Source organism: Alligator mississippiensis, chromosome 5 (genome assembly GCF_030867095.1).
Source record: "Alligator mississippiensis isolate rAllMis1 chromosome 5, rAllMis1, whole genome shotgun sequence".
Taxonomy (NCBI): Eukaryota; Metazoa; Chordata; order Crocodylia; family Alligatoridae; genus Alligator; species Alligator mississippiensis.
In genome coordinates, this window is record NC_081828.1 from 145414161 (window position 1) to 145438016 (window position 23856).

Consider the following 23856-nt stretch of genomic DNA (forward strand, 5'->3'; position numbering starts at 1 on the left):
CCCTTTTTAAATTCAGGTTACTTTTCGGAAAATGCCAGCTTTTAATTTTCATTCATTTTTTGACTGGAGAAAATGAATAGAGTGATTTTTCTACTGCAAAGAACTCAGAACTACCACGTCACAATGGTTTTGACACTGATTTCCTATTTGAAATCTCTGGGTTTATCTTATGAATCATATTTGCACACCTAATGGAGCCAACATTGTATAGCACCGCACAGCTTGGTACTGACCAGAGGACAGACTGAGCCACATGAAGAGGGATACTTTATCCGCATTTTATGGAGGCTTTAAGGATAGTTAGTTTCAAGGGTCCATATTTAGCAAAGATGGGCTGTGGAATGTGGCTTCAATTAGATGGAGGTATTAGGTTTTTGTTGCCCCTTCCTGTTATTTCTTTGATCTGGTATCTTGCATTAGTTTAAATGCAAGACAAGGGAGAATCAGGTCTGAAAACTGAGAGGTGACCTCCCTCACTTGTCTTAACTGAGTGTTGATTGTGAAATGTAATGATGGCAACTGATTTACAAACCTAGTTAACTATTTCACCACTCATCACTTTAGCAGCACTACCTAGCTACTCTGAGATAATGGGTGAAGTGGGAATAGAATAGCATCACTTAATTTTTTTGTCCTGATCCTCAGAAATGATAAGCAAGTGTCTTCAACTCAGTGAAAAGATAAAACCCTAAAACAGGTATTTTTTCAAGCATAGCGGTACACAAAGCGCATGATCTTGCAGTCCCAACAAAGGCAAAACCCTATCTAATCCAGATAGTTGTTTATTTCTATGCATATCACTGTGGTATATGAGCATCTTACACATTTTAAAAATATATACACAAGCATCCCTGTGTATCTCTCACTTACTTTTCCTATGGGAAAGGATTTTATTGGCTTCAATGGCAAATTGCATTAACTCTCACACAGATTTCTTGCATGCAAATCAAGAGGCTGAAGAGGAGACAGTATAATGAATATGCTAAGCATGGAAAAGGTGGTGTGTCACTTGGGGTTAAGTAACAGTGTATTTAAAACAGAAAACAATCAAATACAAATATTCTAAGCTTACATGTTAAAAATAGCAGTTTTGCAAAAAGACATAAAAGAGGACAAAATGGTGAGGTATTCAGGTTTTAAAATCTTACTGAAAATAACTGATTATGATCTGTGAGTAGGTGAAAAAATGGGTGTTTATACGTTGAACAACTTTCATGTATCTTTTAATAAAAGTCACCATTATTGTAAGCGGGTAATGACTAAATTAGATGGAGGAATATTTCAAAATAGATATATGGAAAAGGTCAAGGAAAACTTCCTGATGGTGAGATCTATTCAACTGGATTATTTTGCTAAAGGGAGACCCAGCTACTGGACTATTTAAACTAGACTAGACCAAGGGTCAGGAATGTTTTTGGGCAGTGCCAAAAACACCTACAAGCTTGATTTGTAAGATGTTGGCGTGCCAGCGGCAGACAGAGGAGGAGCCTTGAGGGGCCCAGTCTTTGTTGCAGAAGTGTAGCCCCAGCCCCCTCCCAGCCTGGGGTTGCCTACCCCTGGACTAAACCGGTTCTGAAAGATGGTTCTACAATATGTGCTCTCAACATGGGTGTAACAAATGACAGTCAAAGGCAACCACTTTGTCCTTCCCAGATTGCTCAATAGAAAATGGGGTCCAGCTTAGTCTGGCTAGCTGGAAGAGAGGTGTGGATCTGTATTTGGAAGAAGTAAGGAAATAAGGGTAGTATGGTAACTAATCTGCCATTGCCTGGAATCAGCAGCTGAATCCTGCCAGTTGTCACTCACCCTGGGATGAACCCATTTCTGCTAAAATGATCTGCAGTGACAACTAACAATAGGGATGTTTAAATTACCCTGTGGAATAATAAATGGTGGCATTCGCACCTTGAGTCCTACTGTGGAAAAGTTGGTTGTCTCTATACCAATATGGAATACATAATGGCCTGATCCAATGCGTGCCAAAGGCAATACTCCCAGTCTCCTCAGTGACCTCTAGAGATAGCCCTTTAAGGCTGGAGTGTAAAACATATGGCCCGCTGGCTGGATCCAACGTGTAAAGCTGTTCATCAGGCGCACAGAGCTGCCAACAGAGTAGGAAATTTAGGGGTGTGTCAAAGGTGGGGGTATGCTATGTCAGAGAATAAGGGGTCCTCTAGCTCTGGTAGATGTGGCCCTCAGTGGCAGGAAGGCAAGCAAAGACTGTGTCAACACGGTCCCAGACTCAGGGGTCAGGGTATTGCTGGATCCCACTGCTGGAGGTTTTGTGTAGAGCTCGCTGCCAACCATGTGTGTTAGGTGTGCTCTGAGCATTTCTGTCAGATCAGGTCCCTAAAGGGGAGATGGATGAGGCCTCATCTGAGGATCCCAGTTGGGCTTAGAAGGGAGAAAGGCATCAGGCTGCTCAGATCTGACAAAATGGCAGCACAAACAGTAGCAGTAAGAGATTGTAGGCATCTAGGGAGTATCACTGGACAAGACTTAGTCACTCACCGATTTTTAGAAGCCAAAAAGGGCTTTGTGGATCTCATTCTTGGACTTAACTATATCTACACCTACTTGTTTCCTCCATCAGAGCTTCTGGGGACAGATGGGACCCTCCAGCCCGCTGCTGCCAGAATGCATGCACACCTTAGCACTTCTGGTAGCTTTCTGTGGCTCTGCTACTGCAGCTGCATTGCCAGAGCAGAAGTGGACAGGGGGAAGACACCTACTTTGAGAGGACAACAGCAGCTAGCTGAAAGTGCAGGGGTTCCTACACACACCTTCAGATACCAGATAGCAGTAGAAGCTTTATTCCACTTGGCAGAGGTGAGATAGATTGCCAGGCAGGAGAGTTCTGCCGCCGCAAAGAACAAAGGAGAGTGCTAACAGAACTGTAGTGTGAGTTGAACTTTAAGCATGTGGAAACAGTAGTCACAAGGATTAGAACTTTTATTTTTCATTAAATACAAGTTTAAATTTTCCAGAAACAGAGACAGTCATTAGGAAAGTACTGTACAGGGGCAGTAATCTGTACGCATTGCCAACTCATTACCACCCCAAACTAAGCTGTCTTTCTTCCAGTTCCTTCCCTTTCTTCTCCAATACTTTCTTCTTCCACCCTTCCAGTGATCCCACTTGAAAATGGAAGCAAAGCTATTTTTAAAAGATCACACCAGAGAACATAGCTTCCTTTTTAAGCTTTTTTTTTTTATATCAGTTGACTAACAGCTATAGAGTAACTCCCCCATGCAACAATTATGTTCTCTACAAAAGAACAGGATTCTGGTTTCTTACATGAGTCATGTGTCTTTGGTACCTTCTTAGAAATGGCACTCACTTTGTCTGTTAGGAATTTACATAAGTCCCCTTTGTGGTATGTATTTCAAAAAAGGAATTATTGAAATAAAAAATTCTGTTTGTTTTTTTTAGTTTAATCTCTAAACATTATTGAAAAATAATAGAGGTCTTGTGACTAAATTCAGCAGTTCTTACGTAGGACATGGTCCATGTCTTAGGTAAGTCAGTAGCAGACACCCTTTGACTTCAATGGGATTTGAACCAGACCCTTAATTTTTATACAGTGGTATTTTCCATAAGGACTATAAGTATCTGTCCCTACTGTATTAAAGGAGATCTTGTGGGTTTGTATTTGAATGCATATATTTAATCAGGGAAAATGCACATTTTCTTTACTACCTTTCAAATCCTTGTGTGATTAGGTTCTGAGCTTTGGATATTCAGCATGCTTGTGAGCTGTTTTTAATGAAGAGGTGTTTTCTCTCTCAGAGCTGTCATTCTCTGCCACATCACAGACTCTCTCAGACAGAAAAATAATTGGCCATTTTCTTTGAGCTTAGAAACAAGAAAGCCACAGGGAATTGCAGTTTTTATAAAACCTGGGACAATTATTATAGTGGCGCCCACTAGTGTCTCATCAGTACAAGTAGATTCAGTTGTCTCAGTAATTGTTCAACCTCCTGTTTTGCTTGAATTGTACCTGCTTCTTTCTCAGACCTGAGGAAATACATTTTGTGCCCAAAAGCATGTTTAACATCTCTTCTGAATATACAGTTAGTCCAGTAAAAGATATTACCAAACAAAACTTGCTTGTCACATATTCAAATCTCATCTTCTCTGAGCTCTGTCACTGAACCATAAATACTCGCATGAAGTCTGACATAAATGTTCAGAAAATGTGACATTATAAGATTCAAAGGGAACCTCAAAAAGAAATAAAGCACTTTCTGAGTTGTTAACTATATGACAGAAATACAGAAGTAGGTGGATGCTAATCCTGCTTAATGGAATACTTGCAGGACATTTGTTCACATTTAAACTTTGCTTCTTTCAGCATTTGCTTTAAAGATGCATTTTAGAGCAATTTTTATTCTTATAGCTCTTAGACATTCTTCAAGGCTATTTAAAATGCAAAAATATTCATCTTGCAAAAAGTTCACTCCTTAGTTCACTCCTAAATACCCAGTGCATCTGAGGAACTGATGAAATGACCATGTAGGGACCTGCACATTCTCTGACACCAAGTACATGACAGGAGTGGTTTGCTGCTATAGCTAGATTGGACTCCAAGGCCTTTTATCAGTCATAATTATATTCCTGAATAAAAGCTATGCCAGCAAGAGTCTATAGTGTAAACCAATGATTCTCAGCTAGGGTGCCTTGAGATCCTTTCGAGAGTGCTGTGAGGTACCACACAATATTAGCACTGTTAGATTTGCAAGCATGATTCTCAAGATAAACCCAGAATTTCAAATAGGAATCCATAGTGTTTAAAACATGCTGACCTGTTGTGATCGGTCCAAGAATTGTTCTGTTATTTTTCTGTAGTCAAAAATTGAGTGCCATCTCAATTTTACTCAAATTTACTGAGGGGTGCCTTGAGTCTGAAAATCACTGTTTGAGAAGCATTGGTGTAAGCTTTGCCTTCTAACCGAACAAGCATAGAAAGAAGGCAAGATTGCAGCAGTCACAGAATCTGTAATGGCTGGGGACTCTGGCTTTTGAATCATGGATGGGAATCTCTGGAGGAGGCTGCTCAAAGTTGTAGCAGCAACCACAGAACAACTGTGCAACCCAATACCCTGAGTCCAGATTGGAAACATATTCTCTTCTGTTCCTTCTTCCCCTACTTTTCGTTATCAGCTTTGTGTGGCATGTACTGCATAATTCTGTGGCCTTTACCAGCCTCGTAGCCCTCAACCCCTGCTCTCTTTGGATTTCCCTAACTGCAGTTAGGAGTTTTCTGAAGTGTGATTGCAGACTCATCTAGGCTAGCTTTAAATTAGCAAGCTCAGGTGCAGATGCCAGTGTAACTGTGGCTGCACAGAGTTCACAGCAGGCCAGCCTCCCAAAATGTATCCGGGAAGCCTGATAGGTTTTGTAGCCTGTGCAGAATTTCATGCTGTTACTGGTACCAAAGCAAGCAGTGTAGATATACGCTAAGCAGAGAATTAAGTGAAAAATCCATTATACTGATTTAGCAAAACACCTATGCTTTATCTGATGGGTTTTACTTAGTGGGTGTATGAGATGGTTGGTATTTTTTTCAGTTGAAACCAACAGAATCTATATTAGAACTGACTTGTAAAGGGAAATCTTGCGTTTGCACTTTTTTTCTTCTTTATAATGGAAAACAAAGGGTTGCAAGTTTATTTTCCCCTACCTCCACCCACCCCCAATCTTCATTTTTATTTAGAAATGTTAGGATCCTTTCAATGCTATTATTGCTGCCTGATTTTCGTAGACTACTGGAGAACTAAGTAGATCATGACACCACAAGAGAGACTGAAGCCTGAACATCTGAAAACATTGTATCATAATGTTTTAAACTATTTTGGGGTGGGTTTGCTTATTGTACCTTTTATCATCTGTATAACTTAAAATCCTTTGTGCTGGCAAAATTCCCACTCCAGGACTCCAAAACTCCACAGTATTATCCAGTAGCATCCAGGGAGACAAACATAACATTTCCATGGTAGAAACACTGATACTAGTGATGCTCAAGTATCTTAGTATGTACTGAGCACTATTAACAGTAGTTTCCTCCAATCACATATGCAACTATTTTTCTTCCAGTATAAGCATGCCTTTGTCTCTAGCCTACATAAAATCAACACTGAGATAGGAATGGCAGAAGCTGGGTAGACATGGCTCCTAGACAAATACTTATGAACCAGAAGCCTGAAATGTAAGTAGTGATGACCTGATTTCCAGATGTGCCAATCTCAGTAAATGTAATGGGAATTGAAGATGCTCAGACTTGAAAACTGGACCCATTGAACTTCAAAGTTCGTAACCAATTTGACAAAGGAGTCCATGTGTTGTTGTTTTTTGCTATTCTGTGTTGGTCCTGTTAATACTAACCTAAGTCATTTTAGAGGGACTCCGCTATACAAAATTACCATGCGGTATGAGTGTCTGCAGGACTGGATACTTAAGAATGCCTGGCTTTAATTACCAAATGAATGGCAGTGCCTAAACACACTAACACCTGAGCATGTACAATACAATGACTTCAAAATCTCATCTTTAATTATCCCGATTGTCTGGAGTCATTTTGAATTGTGTGATGCTGATTCTACCTCCGTGTCAAGCAAGGTGTTGCTTCCAGAACTGTTTCTTTAGTGCTCTCGTTAGAAGTTTGTAATCATTCTTCTATGCTGTTAAAAACGTTTAAGAATATACAACATTCTCAACCCTGCTGAATAACTAATGGCAGCAGTAAATTCTACAGCAAGGAGGTATTTTAAGTAATTCTAATAGAGTAGTCCTAGGGCCATAATCTAAAAATCCACTGAAGTCAATTAAAAGATTCCCCAAACACATTACAGCTAAGATTCTGCTGCAGGTAATGGGAATGTTAGGCTTTTAACAAATATCATTAAATCTTGTAAATGGATTGTAGAGGTTTGCTTGGATGTCTGATTTTCTTCTATATGAAGTTTCAGTGGTTAATTTAAAAAAATCCAGTAATCTGCATAATATCTCAGTTTAAAAATAGAGACCAGGGGCAGGGTGCAGTGTCCTGCCCGGGGCTCAGTCGGTAGTCTGCAGACTGGAAATATTCAGAGCACCTACTGGAATGTAAACAATGGGGCAGGCTGCAGGAGAGGAACATCCCCACGGTGACAGAGATCAGAAATTTCCGTTCTTCAATCTGAAACTCGCTCAGATCTCTGCAGTTTACCAAAGGGCTCCAGATTATCAGCTGCTTTACAAGAAATGCACTTGCTGGGGGCCAGGCTGAACGGCTCAGCCCCGTCCTTCCCCTCCTCCTCCGCCCCGCTCCGAGCCAGCCCCGAGGCAGCGCGATGGGCTCCGGGCGCTGCTTCGCCGCTGAAATCTTCCTGTTCTTTCCGGGCAGGTCGGGAGTCGCCGGCACCGGGGATGTCTGTGTGCCGGAGATCTCAGCGTCTGCAAGGGCACAGCCGCTGGTGCAGACACGCGGGTACCGCGCCTGGCTTGGATGGTGCCCCTGGCAGGGTGGATAGGTGAAGGGATGCGCGTGTGCGCGCGTGCGGGGCTCTGCTCTCTGCACACACACGTGCACCCCAGGGGATGCATTCTTATTTATGCGCGCGCACACACACATACACACATATATGTAAGTGTGTGTATGTGTGTGTGTATATGTATGTATGTGTTTCTGGGTGTGTGTGTGTGTATAATGCATTCACCAGTGCACTATATTTTACATACACATTCATACACACATTTTATATATATATATATATATATATATATATATGTGTGTGTGTGTGTGTGTGTATGTATACGTGTGGGTATTGCACCAGTGAATATATTATATACACAGATGCATATATGTGTGTGTGTATGTATATGTGTCTTTGTATATACATACATACACACACACACATGCATACACACATTTTATATATTGTATAAATAAAATGTGTGTGTATATAGATGTAAAATATAGTGTATACAACGTGTAAATGTATTTTATCTACATTGCATGTATAGTATCTATCACGTTATATGTATAAATATAGACACATTATATGCATGTACGTGCACAGATGCGTATGTTTGTGTGCGTCTGTGTATTTGCATGTCTACATTTACGTGTATATGTGTGTGCGTATGTATGCGCGTGTGTCTCTAGATGTGTGTATCTCTGCCTGTGTGCGCGTGCACATACAGATCCGTAGCCATCAGGCGAGACCCAGATGATATAAGACGCGTGTGACTAGGTCTTGCCCGAGCCAGAGCCGTGATCTGCCCTGGCCCAGCCTCCCGGCTCCCCACCCCCAGCCTGGGTCGGAGCAAGCCCGGCCGGCGGCGCTGTCCCGGCGGTGGCTGGACCCGCGCTGGTGACCTCGCTGGCAGGGCCGAGGGCCCGCAGCAGCCCCCGACAGACGTGCTGAGCCAGGCGCCCGGGGCCGCTTCCCCGGAGCCTGCCTCCTCCCCTCCAGGAAGCGCCCCCGGGGGCGGGAGGCAGCGCCGCGGGACACCCGCCCTTCCAGCCCCCTGGGCACCCCTCTCGGGAGCTGTGAGCAGCCCCAGTAAACTGTGCCAAGGAGCTAGGCCTGAGCCCCTCGGGGTGACTTTTTGATCCCACTGAAATCAATGCCCAAACTCGGGGCCTTTTCTCTGGAGCTCCGTCTCCATTTGTGTTTTCCTGCTCCGGGGACCACCAGCCCGAGCACCGACATGGTCCTAGCATGGGCATTGCCCTCCCTGTGTCTGGAGCTGCTCCACAGGTGCCAGCGCCTTTTCTGCTTTACCTTACCCCTCTGGCAGTGAGGCTGGAAATTCAAGAGAGTGGCTGGGTTGAAGGAAACGGAAGAGGGGGGGCAGCCAACCCATCTCTGTGTTTTCATGCATGTACTGAGTTTTGATCCTAATTTCGTGTTTTATTTGAAGCTGACTAGTCCTCCTTTGCAACTACTTAGTGCCTGGGATTCTTGCTGTGCTGATTAGGGTCATAAATGATGATAGGAAGTGAACTGTCTTGTGATAATGGTGTTTGTGTTTGGAATCACTGTTGTATGTGAGGGGTGAGGATTTTTTTTTCAAGGAAGGTTGATATATTTCCTTTATTGGACCAACTGTATAGCTGAGAGAAATCTTAGATAAGCTTTTGGTCTGGTCTCAAAGTCAGACTGGGCCTGGTCCTGAGGAAAGGTACCTTGCGTAGGTGCTGAGTACATGGGGCCCATGGGACCTGGCCCTCCTCCAGAAGAGGGCTATCACTTAAAATGAATAAAACTTTCCACATGTCCATCATCTTAGCCACCCCCCCCCCCCCGGCAAAAATAAAAGTTGGCACCCCAAGACCTTGTACCCAAAAGCTTAACTATACAGTTGGTCCAATAAAAGATACCACCTCGAAAAGCTCCTTGCCTCTGGCATATATCACAGTTAGTCATTTTTCAATCCACAGGGTTGTTTTTGTCAAGCCCCAGATTGAGTCTTCATAGAACAAAAATAATGAAAAATAAAATGATTAACAGACACCGTATTATGGCTCTGACATCATAAGTCCTGGCCCCATAATGAACTTAGTTTGTGTCTTATAAAAGCCTTTGAGATGAATTCTTACTTTTGAAAGTGCTAGGAAATAAATGAGAACAACTCTTGAAGAATTTAAATTTAAACTGACAGCTACACTAAGTGGCCTCAAGTAAATACTGTAAAGAGCAGCTGATATAAAAATCCAATACATTCTTGAATCAAACTGTAAATAAGAGTATTTCAAAATGTACATTTGTAATGGCACTATGTTTCCAACATACTGTTTCTAAAGATTGCACTGGTCATTATTCTGTAACAATAATGAGAATGTGAGTATTAGGAAAATCTGAAAAAGTTATCTTGTTTTATAAGGGGAAAAAATTCTCCAGATTTCCAGGCATTCCTGATTAAAGATAACGGAGGAAAAAGGCAATAATTTTAAGAAGCACTAGTCGGTGACTCCCATCACATGAATAATGTAAGCTATAGGGAGCTGTGTTCTTTGTGGTCGGAGTTTCTTCTGTGATCATTCAATCGTCATTCCAGTATTTCTGCTTCCTTCCATTAAATTTCTTTTTTGAAGAAAAAAAAGAGGGCTGCCAAAATGGTAATTTCGGTTAATTCTGTGGCTATATCCATCCCAAATCTCTCTCAGTCTTCCCAGACACTTGTTGAACTGACTTGTTTTACCTATTCTTTCAGTGTGCTTTTATAGCTCATGGCAAACTGATGAGATTTGGCCGCACCTGTATAACTGAGAAAAGCTGTACTTTGGTTCTACTCTAGCAAAATTATTCATTGTTGATAATGCAGTGGATGTCCTGAACATTAGCTGCAACTAACCCTCACTTAAAGGAACTGTCCTTAATGTAGTTTACATTGTTTGTGCTTTCATATAGTTCGGATCACTCCCTGATTAGTAAAGATCATTATCCTTAAAAGGGAATAAAAGGAAATCTGTAATTTCTAGTAATATTTTCTCTTGTAACCATGTTGCAAAAGAAGGGAGAGTGGATTGTTGTAATAATTTACAGGTTTGTTTTAAGGACGATTTATTTGCATATGCTGAGTTGTCCTTCCAGAATACATCCCAGTTTCTGGTTTACTAATTTTTGCCTGTTCGTGGTTTGCATTCCAGCTATTCCTGTCGCTAGCTGATTTCCCCCAATTGTTGCTGAATTTTCACATAAACCTCTTTCTTTAGCATATGTTTGTTTAATCTTTATTCCTGGCTTCTGCCTTTTTAAAATGTTTAATTTGACCCTTGATGGCAAAACTATCTGTTCCTCCCTCAAATGTTCCATGTGCCTTAATTACTGTTATCCTTCTGTAATCGTAAAAAGGTTAATGTCATGATATTTCAGGGAATGTTGAAGATAATGATGGTTCGGTTTTGTAGAGATATTTTTTCTCTTTAAAATTAGTGTATATTTGTTTTAATGAACTCATTCTGACTATATTTTACCAAATGGATTTTAAACTGCTACAGATTATGTTTGCTTAAAAAATGTACAGTTCAAGAGTGAGCTAATAATCTCACTTATTTAATGTCAGGATGACATTAAATAATGTTGATTCCTATAGCAGTATAATATAACTTTGCATCCTTTCCCCCTTAGGGTCAAAAAACACTTTAAAACCATTAATTATCTCAGTCTGGCAAAACACTCATAGGAAGTAAATGAATATTTATTCCCACGTGACAAGTGAGAACATGGAGGCATAAAAAGGATGTAGCTAATTCTTTTTTTTTTTAAAGTCACTGAATTTTCAAGCACCCAAACTGAAACATGCTGGGCCTGATACTCAGAGCTGTTGAGCACCCATAGCTCATTGATTTCAGAGAATGCTGCATATGTTCAACAGTTTTGAAAACAAGGACCAAGATATCTAGCACAAATAAAACTGAACCCGCTTGACATACGTGGTAACTGTGGAAGATTTTGGATTTGGAAACATGATATACAAAAAAAAATCTATGATAGTTTAAGGAAAAACTCCTAACATCCCCTTCCCCCTACCCCCTATGCACACCTCAGGCACAAATCGTAGAAAAGTGTTTGATCAAGTCTTTTTTACTTTTTTACTCAAAAAGGACAAACCTTCCCCTTTCAAATACGTAGTAAACAGAAAAGGCTCCCAACTTCTGAGGTATTATTTTAAGAGAGTCAAAAGGGTGTCAGCAATGGTGAGAGAAGTTTTTACAAAATAAGGAAAAAGATTATTAGGCTGAAAAAAACCCCAAACAGCCGCATATCAATGGAGGACCAAGAGAAACTAGGATGACCTGTAAAACTTGAGTTACTTTCTATTGTCCTGGCAGCAGGTCTTCTCTGACCGACACAGAAGGTGACTGGCATGCTTCTGTTAGTGAAGAAAGTAAAGGGTTGTTTTTTTTTCGGGGAGTTATCATAGATCCCCTGAGGTATATATATGAAAGACTAATGGCAAATAGAAAAGATCTACTGGATCATGAAGTCTTTTCTCCTTTTATGAGCCGTTCAACAAAGCGCTTAAGCACGTACTTAAGTCCCACGCAGTTAAGCGCTTGGTTGTAACACAGACATCATTCACAGGCAAGAGGTACGTTTCACCCAAAAGACAAAAAGTGAGGCGTACAAGTACATCTTCAGCAATTGCCCCTGTACAATTTACATCGCAAATAAAACTGCGGGTATTCCGGAATAAATCTCCCTTTTAGATGTAGTGATCCTCACGTATTTAAATCAAGTCAAACAGGATGAAATCAGATGAAAGCCTTCAAAGACCCGGATTTTCTTTCCCCGTTCATTTTTTGTGGTTTGGAGGTTATTTTAGTAGGTTTACGAATATGACACTCTTCTTTCTGTTTCTTAAAAGTCTCTTCTGTCTGATCTACATGGTGACATCTAAAGTGCTTGAGGGAGCCAGTTACACAACTGTAGCCCTACACGTGACTATAACACGGGGCGACCTGGCGGAGGTGGGATTGAGAAGCGATGGTCTCGAGCCCATGATTCAAGACCCCGGCTCATTCCAGCGCACAACGTGAGGCTGAACTTTGTTTTAAGTGTATCCGAGGACGGCTGCGTTGTAGCTGCGTGCCTCCGTGCCACCGATGTGCAGAGTCTCGTTGGGATTCGTAAAACACGGCTCTGAATGCTGGTTGCTTCTGTAAAAAGATATAGACTAGATGCCCTATGATTTGTCCAGCTACTTTGTCTTCAGTGACAAGGTTTCTTGTCTGTTGGTTTCAGGCAAAGAACAAACTAACCAGTGCAAAATCCCGCCGTGGATGCTTAAGTCATTTCCTTGGCGAGGAAATCAAATACGAATGAACCCCTTAAGTGCGCGCACAGTTCAGCCCTGCAGCTCTTGCTCGGTGTAAAACTCGCATAGTCGAGCGCAGCTTTGCCTGAGAAAGCGCCAAATATGGCCCCACAATGAAGGAACAGTTTCTTTTCCTTATTTCTCTGCCGGACAGAGGCTTCAGCGGTGGCTCCCCCTGGACTGCGGGGATGGAGTGCCTGGATCGAGGCCGGGACAATCTAACTTCTTGGAAGAGGGTCGGACACGTTACTAAAGTCTCGCTGGAAATTGACTAAAATTCCCCCCGGAAATTGACAGCAACGGATTGAAATCGCAGCTGGCTCAGAGAGGCGGTGTGTGGGGTTTAAGGCAGGTGGAAACAGGCTCCTTCTTATGTCTCCCCGCCGGAGGCAGGATCCAGCTCCTAAAGCAGAGCAGGGAGCTCTTCCTCAACCTGCTCTGGGGAGGGGGGGAGGGGATCAGGTTGAGAAGCGGGGGGAAAAAAATCCCAGCGCTAGGGTTTAACAGATGGGGAAAGGAGAATGTACGAGGCAAATCTTTTGTTCGCCGCCTGCACTTGTGGTGTCAATCTTTGTTCTTCCAGTCATTTACCATGTCTGTCTGTCTGTCTTAAAGGCAAGAAAAGGGGAGGGGGGGGGGGATCAGCTCGCTCCCATGTCAGAGCCTGAGTCTAGATTCGTGTGCTCCCCTGCTTTGCTCTAGCTGGGCGCTAACAGCGCTCCTCTGCCGCGTGAGGAAGGACTCTCTGCTCCTGTTCCTCACCCCTGGCCACTTTGGTGCTGAATAGCGGAGGAGGCGAGGCTCTGCGCTTCTTGCTTCTCCAGCCCCGCAACCCGCTGAGTGGTACGGGGCTGCTCCCTCCTGCTGCCCGGAGCCGACCCGGAGCGCCAGTGGCAGAGCCAGCTACCCTCCATCCTCCGCGGGGGGTTACAGGGATGAGGAGCGGAGGGGTGCTCAGGCTCCCCTTCAACCCAGACTGCAGAGAGCTGGGCGCATGGGAGCCGGGAGGAGGGCGGGCAGGGAAGCGATGAGGAGGCTTCACCAGGCTTGCCCCGCGCCGGAGTGGCGCCCCCCGCTCCGTGCGACCCGGGAAGGGCTGAAGGCAAGCGGCAAGCCGCGCGGGGAGCCGCAGGCAGCTTGTGGTTCTTGCTTGGGACCACCTCGTGTCACTGCGCCGGGCACAGGGGGCTCCCGCACCGTCGCCTGCATCCGTCCCGGAGGAGCCGGGTGCACGGGCCCGGCACACGGGCTGGGGCTTCCCGGCCTCGGCGAGCCAAAGCGGCGGGACCCAGCCCAGCCCAGCCCAGCCCAGCCCAGCCGCTCGCTCCCTCCCTCCCTCGGGCCGGGCAGGGGCGCTCGTGTCCCTCCCGCCCCCCCCGGCAGCCGGCTGAAAGATGAGGGGGGCGTCGCAGGTGACTTGTTCCAATTAGTGCCTGTCTAATTGAATTAGTGTCAGGCGTCGCAGCCAATGGGCCGCGCGGGGGGCGCCGCAAGCCCCGCCCCGGCGGCTCCAGGGCCCGGCGCGCCTCTATAAATAGCGCGGGTGGCAAGCAGGGCCGGCTGAGCGCGTGTGTCCGCGCCGCCGCGATGCAGCTGGGGGAGCAGCTCCTGCCTGGCGGCCCTTTCTACCGCAGCGGCGCAGGCTCGCCCCCGCTGGACAAGGGCGCCAAGAAGTTGGGCGGCGCGATGCTGGAGGCCGAGGCGGGCTCCTTCGCGGGCGCCAAGGCGGACGGGCGCAAGGGCGCGGCGGGCGGCGAGGAGGAGCTGGGCGCGGGCGCGGCGCGGTACTCGCTGGACGGGCTCAGCCCCGAGCGCTACTACCTGCCGTCCCCGGGGCCGCCGGGCGCCGAGCTAGGCGCGCCCTGCTCGCTCTTCCCCTACCCGGCGGCGGCGGCGCAGCACGGCCCCGTGTACCAGGCGCCGGGCGGGGGCCGCTACCCCTACGGCTCCGTGCTGCCCCCGGCCGGCTTCCCCGCCGCCGCCGCCGTCTGCCCGCCCGGCGCCCGGCCGCAGTTCGGGGCCGCGGGCAGCGCGGGCGGCGCCTACCAGTACGGCCAGGGCGGGCCCCCCGCCGGCCTGTACGGGCCCTACCCGGCGGCCGGCGCCTGCGGCGGGCTGGGCGCTCTCGGCGTGGCCGGCGCGGCCGCGGGGCTCCGCGCCCAGGTCTTCCTCTGCAACCGGCCGCTCTGGCTCAAGTTCCACCGGCACCAGACCGAGATGATCATCACCAAGCAGGGCAGGTAGGAGCCGCTTCCCCGCGGCTCACGTCCAGGACGGAGCTGCCGCCGCGATCGCTCTCTGCTCTCGGCTTGGGGCCGCTTTCGCTCCCTGCGTCCGGCTCCTGGGCTGCCCCCAGCGAAACCCCTGTCTGGGAGCGGGGCTCCGGGGATCCCGATCTGCGCTAATCCATCTGTCCTCTCCTCCTTGCAGGCGCATGTTTCCCTTCTTGAGCTTCAACATCACGGGCCTGAACCCCACGGCCCACTACAACGTGTTCGTGGAGGTGGTGCTGGCCGACCCCAACCACTGGCGCTTCCAGGGGGGCAAGTGGGTGACGTGCGGCAAGGCGGACAACAACATGCAAGGTGTGTGGGGCTTGTTGCCCACTGCCCAGCGGCTTGGCTGCCCTATCCCCTACCCCGAGGGGGGCCAGCCACTCTTGTTCTGACTTGGTGTGTGGGTGTGTGTGTTTTTTGCCTCCCTCTTTCTTCCCCCACTAGGTAACAAGGTGTATGTTCACCCTGAATCCCCCAACACTGGAGCTCACTGGATGAGGCAGGAGATCTCCTTCGGGAAACTGAAGCTGACCAATAATAAAGGTGCCAACAACAACAATGCCCAGGTAAATGAGGGGCTTATCAGCTGCATAAATGACAAACTGCAGTGGCAAGGGGTCTAAGCAGCAGGAGTAAAAACCGTAGCTAGGCAGGATGTGCTCTTCTTTGACTTCACCCCTGTATAAAATAATTATGTTGCTGTATTGAAGTCTCAATCTGGGGCACTAATAAGTAGACATTAGGTGAAATTTCCACCTTCTGTTTAGTATCATAGGTTTTCTTTCCCCTTGGTGGGGTTTTGACAACATTTCTCGGCTTGAGTGCTACACACCCTGTGGTGCATGAAATCCTTTTTAAGTGCTATGGAGTTCCATAATATACTAGCCCTGTTAGGTGTGCAAACACCCACACTTGATTCACAAAATAAACCCATGACATTTTTCAAATAGGAATCCATGGTGTCAAACATCCTGACCTGTTCTCTTTCTGAGTGTTTTTTTGCAATAGGAGAAATGCTGCTTTTTTTGCACTTGAGCAAAACCAGAGAGCGGTTTTCTTATTTTCCAATGGGTGCTTTCTCTCAAACATAGTTGAGAGCCATTGGTCTTGAAATGAGTTTCTTCTATTGCTAATATGTAAGATTTTAGCTGCAGTTTATGTAGTTGATGGAATATATCTGCTTTTTGCATTGCTGTTTTTAGATGATAGTGCTGCAGTCTCTACACAAATACCAGCCGAGACTTCATATTGTAGAAGTGACTGAAGATGGAGTCGAAGATCTCAATGACTCTTCAAAAACTCAGACATTTATTTTCCCGGAAACACAGTTCATAGCAGTTACTGCATATCAGAATACTGATGTAAGTGAGGGTGCAGAGGGAGACTATAAATCTATAGCCCAATATGCTTGACACTTCCCCCGCCCCCCCCCCAGCATAATCACTGTCTCTTTGTTCATGTTTTTTTTTTTTTTTCTTTTCCCCCTTAGATCACCCAGCTTAAGATTGACCATAACCCTTTTGCAAAAGGCTTCAGGGACAACTATGATTCGTAAGTATAATTCTGCTGTTCTTTATCCAGGTTGTATTCATTAAGAGGGACATGTGTGTATATATTTTAAAGTTAAAAGACCTCCATCCCCTACTCTATGTCCCTACAGAAAGACATTGGCATTTATTTTTATATGCTCTCACTTGACTCTGTTCAAGTGAAATTTTTACATAAATTTAGGCAAGCCAATGCCCTTGGTTACAAGGCAGTAGCAGACCTGTGATCCATCACAAACTTGTTGCATTTTTGTCTATACAAAGTTGCTGCTTATGATGGTATATAATTTCTTTCTTTTGTCAGAGTAAACTTTTGTGTTCCATCTGCAGTGGGCTCTTCTAGCATTGAAGTGCTGCGTGCTAATAGGGGCGGCACTTAAGCATTTACAGGCCTAAAATACTTAAGTCGGGGATGGAGGCAGAACTCAGAAGCTAGCCTTCTATGAGGCTAACTCCAGCAGAAAAGATCAAGTGGTCCAAATGCCAGAATTTTAGCCATAGCCCATAGTTCAGTCCGTCGTGCTTTAATGCCAGTACGTGGAATTATAAAGAACAGCACTTAGTGTTTCTTTTTTGCATTGTAGCATGTACACAGCTTCAGAAAATGACAGGTTAACTCCATCTCCCACGGATTCTCCTAGATCCCACCAGATTGTCCCAGGAGCCCGGTACAGTGTGCAGCCATTCTTCCAGGAACAGTTTGTCAACAACCTACCACCAGCCAGATTTTACAATGGTGAGAGAACAGTACCTCAGACAAATGGCTTGCTCTCGCCCCAGCAAAATGAAGAAGTGGCCAATCCCCCCCAGAGGTGGTTTGTTACTCCTGTGCAGCAGCCTGGTGCCAACAAACTGGACATGAACTCTTACGAATCAGAGTATTCGCCAAGCACCTTGCTCCCGTATGGCATTAAATCGCTTCCCCTTCAGACATCCCATGCATTGGGATACTATCCTGATCCAACGTTTTCATCTATGGCAGGGTGGGGAAGCAGAGCCTCCTATCAGAGAAAAGTGACATGGACTTCCCGAACAAGTCCTTCAGGCTTCTCTGAAGATCAGCTTTCCAAAGAGAAAGTTAAAGAAGAAATTGGCTCATCCTGGATAGAGACCCCACCTTCCATAAAGTCTCTAGATTCAAATGATTCAGGGGTCTACACGGGTGCTTGTAAGAGAAGACGACTCTCCCCTAGCACTTCTAGCAATGAAAACTCTCCTACAATGAAATGTGAGGACATTAATGCTGAGGACTATGGCAAAGACACTTCAAAAGGCATGGGCTACTATGCTTTCTATACTAGTTCTTAAACTTTTTATCCTGTCCAGCCAAATTTTCAGGGTGGCCTTTTGCATTAAAATTGCCAAAAAGACTCTTGCCTTCCACCTTGAATTGTTTTGTGCAATTCTATAGAAGGTGCCAAAGCTTTTTGACTGCTGCAGGGAGGGAAGGATAACATAACTTGACTAATAATTTTAGGATGAAGTGCAAGGGGCTGTTGTAAGGATCCTGGCTTTTTACAATGTGGCTTATTTATTGGAGACACTAAAGTGTGTAGTTTGGCTGGCCCGGCAGCCAACGGGTAAGTGCTGTGCACTACCAAATGGGAGATGGGGGGGGGGTGGATCCTAAACTTTTTTTTCTAGGTCTCTTGAGCAAGAAGGGGCTCTGAGTTGCTGCATGGGTGCTACTTCTCTGCTTGTAGCAGAGCAGGCCCCATTCCAATGGTACCTGCACGCTTGGTCAGAAACATCTAACAGTTGGAGTGGCTTGGGCAGACAGCAGCTGAGCCATGGAAGGAATAAAACCCTTCGGGGAAGGGGTTGATGTGAATGCCCTGTTGCCCAGGCCCTGGTTCTGATGACCAAATCTACCTTTTTCCTTGTCTAGGATAGGATGAACAGACTCTAAAAATTCTGGATGTGGAAGCTATGAGGATCTTCATAGAGGTGGCCAAAAAATTGTACAGCTGTGGTTTTTTATGTTTTGTTTTTTTTTTTCTTTTGCCTAAGTACACTGTGGAATATTGTATAAATAATCTACATATAGAAGTCTCGTGGGCTCAGCAGAAGTTGGTGCTTTTTGAAGTTCTTGTTTTTGGGGTTGTGTTTTTAAAAACAAGGCAACTCCCCCCCCCCCCCCCTTAGACAATTGGAGCATTAAAATGGGTCACGGAGAGGTTCAGCAGCAGCGTATCCATTTATGTGCAAGTAAAGTGACTTTCTTTTTCAGCTACCCCCTATTACTTTGAAAGTGCAACTTCTCTACCCACTCTGTTTGAAGACAGAAAGAAAGAAGGAAAAAAAAAAAGAGTCCTAACAGTTTCAGGAAAACTCGGAACCTAAAGAGCTGATGTGCACAGACTTTTAAAATTCAGTTCTCTTTTGGTTTTCTTTTTTATGTACAGAGTAGTCATTTTTAATAAAGTGGTGTGTGTGCTGGGGCAATAATGGGGCTGGCTCTTTGTGTGTGTGTGTGTAGTGTCTTTTTGTGTTTTTTTTTTTGTTTGTTTGTGTTTTTTTTGTTTGTTTGTTTTTTGGAGGATTTCCCTTCTCTTTACAAACCCTGTGTGCATGGACCTGGCTTCGCAAGCACGGCGGGAATTTTTCTAGGAGGCAGACGGGCTAGTGGCATAGGACACCCTTAATGGTAAGAGAACGCACTTGCCCAAGGAACAGAGGTGTTCCGTAGGATCAGTGCCTACATTTTTTTTTTTTTGGCCGGTCCTAGGAGGCAGCGGCGGAGGGAAACTCATGCCTCTGATCGCCCAGCTCCGGTCTAGGGGCGCTTGAATGAACTGTATTCCCAGCTTTTCGATCCCTGCCGGTTCTCAGGCCCTAGCCGCGGCTGCATGCAAGCTGTCGGGGCTGTGCAGGGCTGGGCTGAGCGCTCCAGCTGCGGTCTCCCCCTCGCTGCGAGGCGGTAGCACCAGCGCGCTTTCACCCCCCGCGGCCGGCAGTGATGCGCTCCAAGTGCCCCCCCGCAGACCCCCTCCATGCGACTCGAATGCCAACTCCCAGACACAGGCGGTGCGGCTGAGGGGGTGGCGAGGTGTCAGCTCAGCCCCGGGCCCAGGTGCGGGGAGACGTGTGAATTTCACTTATCACCTCCTGCTAGCTTCTCAATAAAGAGCCGCACTGCCGAGATGCGACGGGAGCTCCCCCCGCTCGCCTCGGTCTCTACACCCTCCCAGCTCGCAGCAGCGCTCCTCTTAACCCGGGGGTTCCTCCCACCCCCCGGATTTGAGGCAATTCCCCCTTCCCACTGCTTCATTTTCCCCCCCCCCTCCCCCACTGCATCTTCGGTTTCCCTTAGGAAATGCAGGCGATAATAGGATTAACTAAGCCCCCGCTGCAAACACAATGAGCCAAACCCCATAGCACTAGCAGCCTGCCCTACCGCTCTAACGCAATCAGACTGGGCATTTGCATCCTTCTCGGCGGCCCCTGCCACTGCACGTGCAAAAAAACCCAACAAAAACAACCAGTCCCCTCAAAATCCCACCTACCCTATCAGCGTCCGCTAAGCCCGACTTGACCTTATTTTCCCGGTAGAAAATAAGATCACGGGGTAGAGCAGCTCCAAAGAGGAGTTTTCGTTGTGGTCGGAGGTGGCAACGCATCCTAAAGCCTCTCCCCATCGCTGTCCTTTCAGAGTGGCATCCCATTTCTCTTTTTTCTTTTTTTTTTTGATTGATCCTTTGGCAGTGATAGTGCTGTTCTTCATATTCAATCGGCGCGGATCTAGTGAGATCCCCCGGTCTGTGCCTTGCTCTGGGGTGGTGGGATTTAAAGGGGGGAAAAAAAGAAAACAAACTTGATTTTTGTTAAGAGCTGGAGCCAATGCGGATTTTTTTTTCTCTTCGCTACTGCCCTCCGCAGCCCTGCCCGAGCTCCCCGCTCCCCGGCGGACAGGCATGGCGGCGGAGCTGCTTCTCCCCTTGCAAAGCTCTTTACCCCGCGTTAGGGAGCACGATTCCGCTGCAGGCCCTGGAAAGTCTCTCTCTCCCCCCCCCCCCCCTTTTTTTTTTTTTGCAAGGAAAGGAGCTTAGTATTTGTGAAAAGTCCTCACGCTGTTTAATAGACACATAAGTGCCTGGCTGGCCCCAATTAACACCTTGAGCTGATCAGGCATTCCTAAAACGGGGTGCCAGACACCAAATTGTGAATACATGTATCTAATTAATCTGCCTCGCCTGACACTGATAAACAAGTTATATTTATAATGAAGGCAGGGGGGCGGTTGCTGCTCTGGGGCCGGGGGCAAAGATCCGCGACTTCAGCCCCAGGGCAATCGCATGCGAGACTTGAAGCTGCTCGGGGGTGAGGAGAAGCAGACACTCCCGGAGGGATCAAGTGAAAGGATCCAAGGGCCCCAGTAAAGCCCGGCAGCGCCCCGCACGGGGAACACCCCTTGGGCTTTCGTTTCGGCGGCGCCGGGCTGAGCCGCGGCGGCTCGGGTGGGGCCGGCCTGGCTCGCGCCTTCCCTTCGCTTCCAGAGGCGCGGCGCGGCGGGAGCCGGCCGGCAGCGGGCCGCGTTACTCGGATCGGGGCTCGCACTTGAATTCCGGGGTTTTCGGGACGCACGTTTCAGCTGGGGAAGTGCCCCGATCGGTGCTCAGGGGAAGGCAGATGCTGTGCGAGCGCGTGTGTACACGTGCCCGCTTAGCCGGCGCCTGACGGAAGCAGGACCCGGGCGCAGCTCCGAGCACCAGCTCGCAGAGGCCCCCACACCCCATCTCGCCGGATCGTGCGTGGGCCGGGGCAGGCGGGTTTTTCTTGTTTGTTTGCTTGCTTGCAAGGAAACGAAGCGGCGCCTCCTTGCTGGCGCTGCCCCGATGCCGGCGGCGAGGCTACAACCCTCAGCAGCGGCGCCCCAGAGGGCTGCGGGGCGGGACGCTCGGTGGCAGGAGCAAAAGGGCGGGGCTTTGGCTCCCGAGGCCCCGCCCCGCGCCCCCTCGCGGCCGCGCCCTCGGAGGCGGGAGTGAGCGGGCGGTGAGGGGGGCAGCTGAAGGCAGAGCCTGCCCCTGCTGCTCTCTGCGGGGCCTGACACCCCCCCTTGGGGGAGAAAGCCCCTCAGGGCAGCAGTGCTCCTTCTCTTGACAACAGCATTCCTCCTTCTGCTGACTCCCCTGCCCCCCCCCCCGGAGCAAATATCCACAGGCCTGTTAATGATATTAGCCTGCTGGCTAATGGAAAGGGGTAACCTAATCCTGTTTGGGAAAGGTGGGGTTCGCAAATACCTAATCCAGAGGAGAATACCATTAGCCTGAGAGCACGGAGCGCAAAAATATGATTTGAATAAACTGATCGGGTGGTATGGGATATTTCCTTGAGGGAGTACTAGACTCTGAGCTGTCACAACCGATTGTGTAAATAGGCTAGACTGAGGGATGTGATCCTAATCATATTGATGAAACATTCATCTGAAAGACCGAGCGCAACCAGAAGAGACTGGCGAAGAATACAATTAAATCCGAATCTGAAGGGGAGAAATCCTCCAAAGACAGCGCCTGGCAATAGGAAGATACAGAAACGGAGAAGAAGGCAAAGCAGGAAGGAAGTGGATTGCCTGCCTGCAGTCATGGGAATCTGATCCTGGGGGAGCTGCCTCCTTGAAGCTAATGGAGGATCCCACTAGGTGACCTGCAGGAAGGGAGGCATGTTTCTGGGCCAAGCCTGCAATTGCTTAGATCTCTGCCTAATTTTACTCATTTGATGTCAGTGAAATTAAGCAGGTGCATAAGATCCTATATGACCAGAGGGAAAGCCCCTTGCTGACCCTGAATTTGACAGTCCATTTAATTCTATGCACTGGGCAAGATTTGCCTTAGTTAATCATCTAATGCTATTTAGAGTCCATCTGCTATAGGAAGATGACTTCTTGCTGATAACAGTCACCAACAATAGGTTTGCTCTATTCTATTCAAATAGGCTTTTATCTGGTGCTCATTATGACAGTATCTGATGGACTTCCAATAGCACTTTAAGCTACATGACTAGTCTTTGCTAGCAGAGAGAGGTAGTTAGCTGTGCCAGGCTGAAGTCACACAGAAGGCAGGGTAGATTGCACCTTTAGGCTGTACACAGAAGTTGCTTTTTTCACCATTTAAAGCACTTTATTGCTGTGATGTAACAGAAGTGCATGGCTTTACAGCACTTTAAAAATGGGTACAGCGCTTTAAACTAACCCTTGTTAAATGAGGTATTAAATTTGAAGCGCTGCATTTTATAGATCTTTAGCAACCTACAGCATTTTCAATAACTTCTATACACTGGTCACATTTCTGGCGATTCTGCTAGTATCCGATGGGCTTTGCAAGCTTGGTTAGTGCTCCCCCACACCATCAGCCTGGGCAAGAGCTGTTCCCTGGCCCCATGGCACACACCTTGCCTGTTCCTAGTGAAGGGGGTGGGGGCGTTAAAGGGACATACTGTGGGTGGGGGACACAAGTACATGCACCCACCCACACACCACTCCCCCCACAAGTCCCTCTGTGGGTGGGTACCAGAGGCTTGGAGCAGGGCCAGGTGAGAGCTGGACATGGGGAAATTCTGTGGGTGGGACACCCCCCCACCCCGACCCTGCTTGGAGCTGGGCTGTCAGCCTGAGTGAAACCTGCTGCCTATGGCAGAAGCAGTGTCTGCTGGGTGGCATGGGGGGCGGGGGTTGGATGAATGCTTCTCATCCCAGATCCACTTTCTCCATTGGTCTGCTCATGTCAGTAGTCTCCTGAATCCTGCAGCTGAGCCTGGGAAGTGCAGAGAGGCTCAAAGCCCCGCTCCCAACACTGCACTTCTATCATGTTTAAGAGCGGTGTAACTTTATAGTACTATAAAAAATGCTCTGAATTACAGTGCTGTAAAATGTGCACAGAGCACTTCCATACACACCCTTATAGACTAACTAGCATAAGCTTTTATAAGCAGAGGCTTACTTCATCAGATGTTGTGAAGGGATTGCAGGAAACAGAGCTGCTGAATTGGAAGCAGTGATTAGGATGCAAAGGGTAGGGAAGGGTGGAAGGAGAAAGGAGGAGGTGCTGTTTGGAGAGGCAGGGTGGGTAGGAGAGAGAAAAAACAAAGCAATTAACCCATTGAGGAACACAGGGTTTATAAAAACTAAACCAGGTGAATGGGTAAGAATCCATAGTCTCAGTTGAGGCCATACCTAACAATCCAGTCTGTGTGTGATTTCTTGTTCTGCAATTTCCTAATCAAGTTCTTTT

At 47.1% G+C, this 23856-nt stretch overlaps 1 protein-coding gene across 4 annotated transcripts; it reads left to right on the top strand.

Moving 5' to 3' along the window:
• The first annotated feature begins 14378 nt into the window (after positions 1-14378).
• Positions 14379-18941, top strand: EOMES (eomesodermin). 4 transcript variants are annotated; one of them, XR_009462587.1, is made up of 7 exons: positions 14379-15047; positions 15238-15392; positions 15528-15649; positions 16286-16444; positions 16573-16634; positions 17215-18577; positions 18861-18941. XR_009462587.1 is itself a non-coding variant. In XM_006278402.4 (6 exons), the coding sequence occupies exons 1-6, from the start codon at positions 14395-14397 to the stop codon at positions 17936-17938; spliced, it is 1875 nt and encodes a 624-aa protein (XP_006278464.2). In that variant the 5' UTR covers positions 14379-14394; the 3' UTR covers positions 17939-18941. The 4 variants fall into 4 exon arrangements, 2 of the variants coding, with proteins under 2 accessions (XP_006278464.2, XP_006278465.2); XR_009462586.1 differs by having other exon boundaries at positions 17215-18210; positions 18519-18941; XM_006278402.4 differs by having other exon boundaries at positions 17215-18941.
• Positions 18942-23856: the final 4915 nt, after the last annotated feature.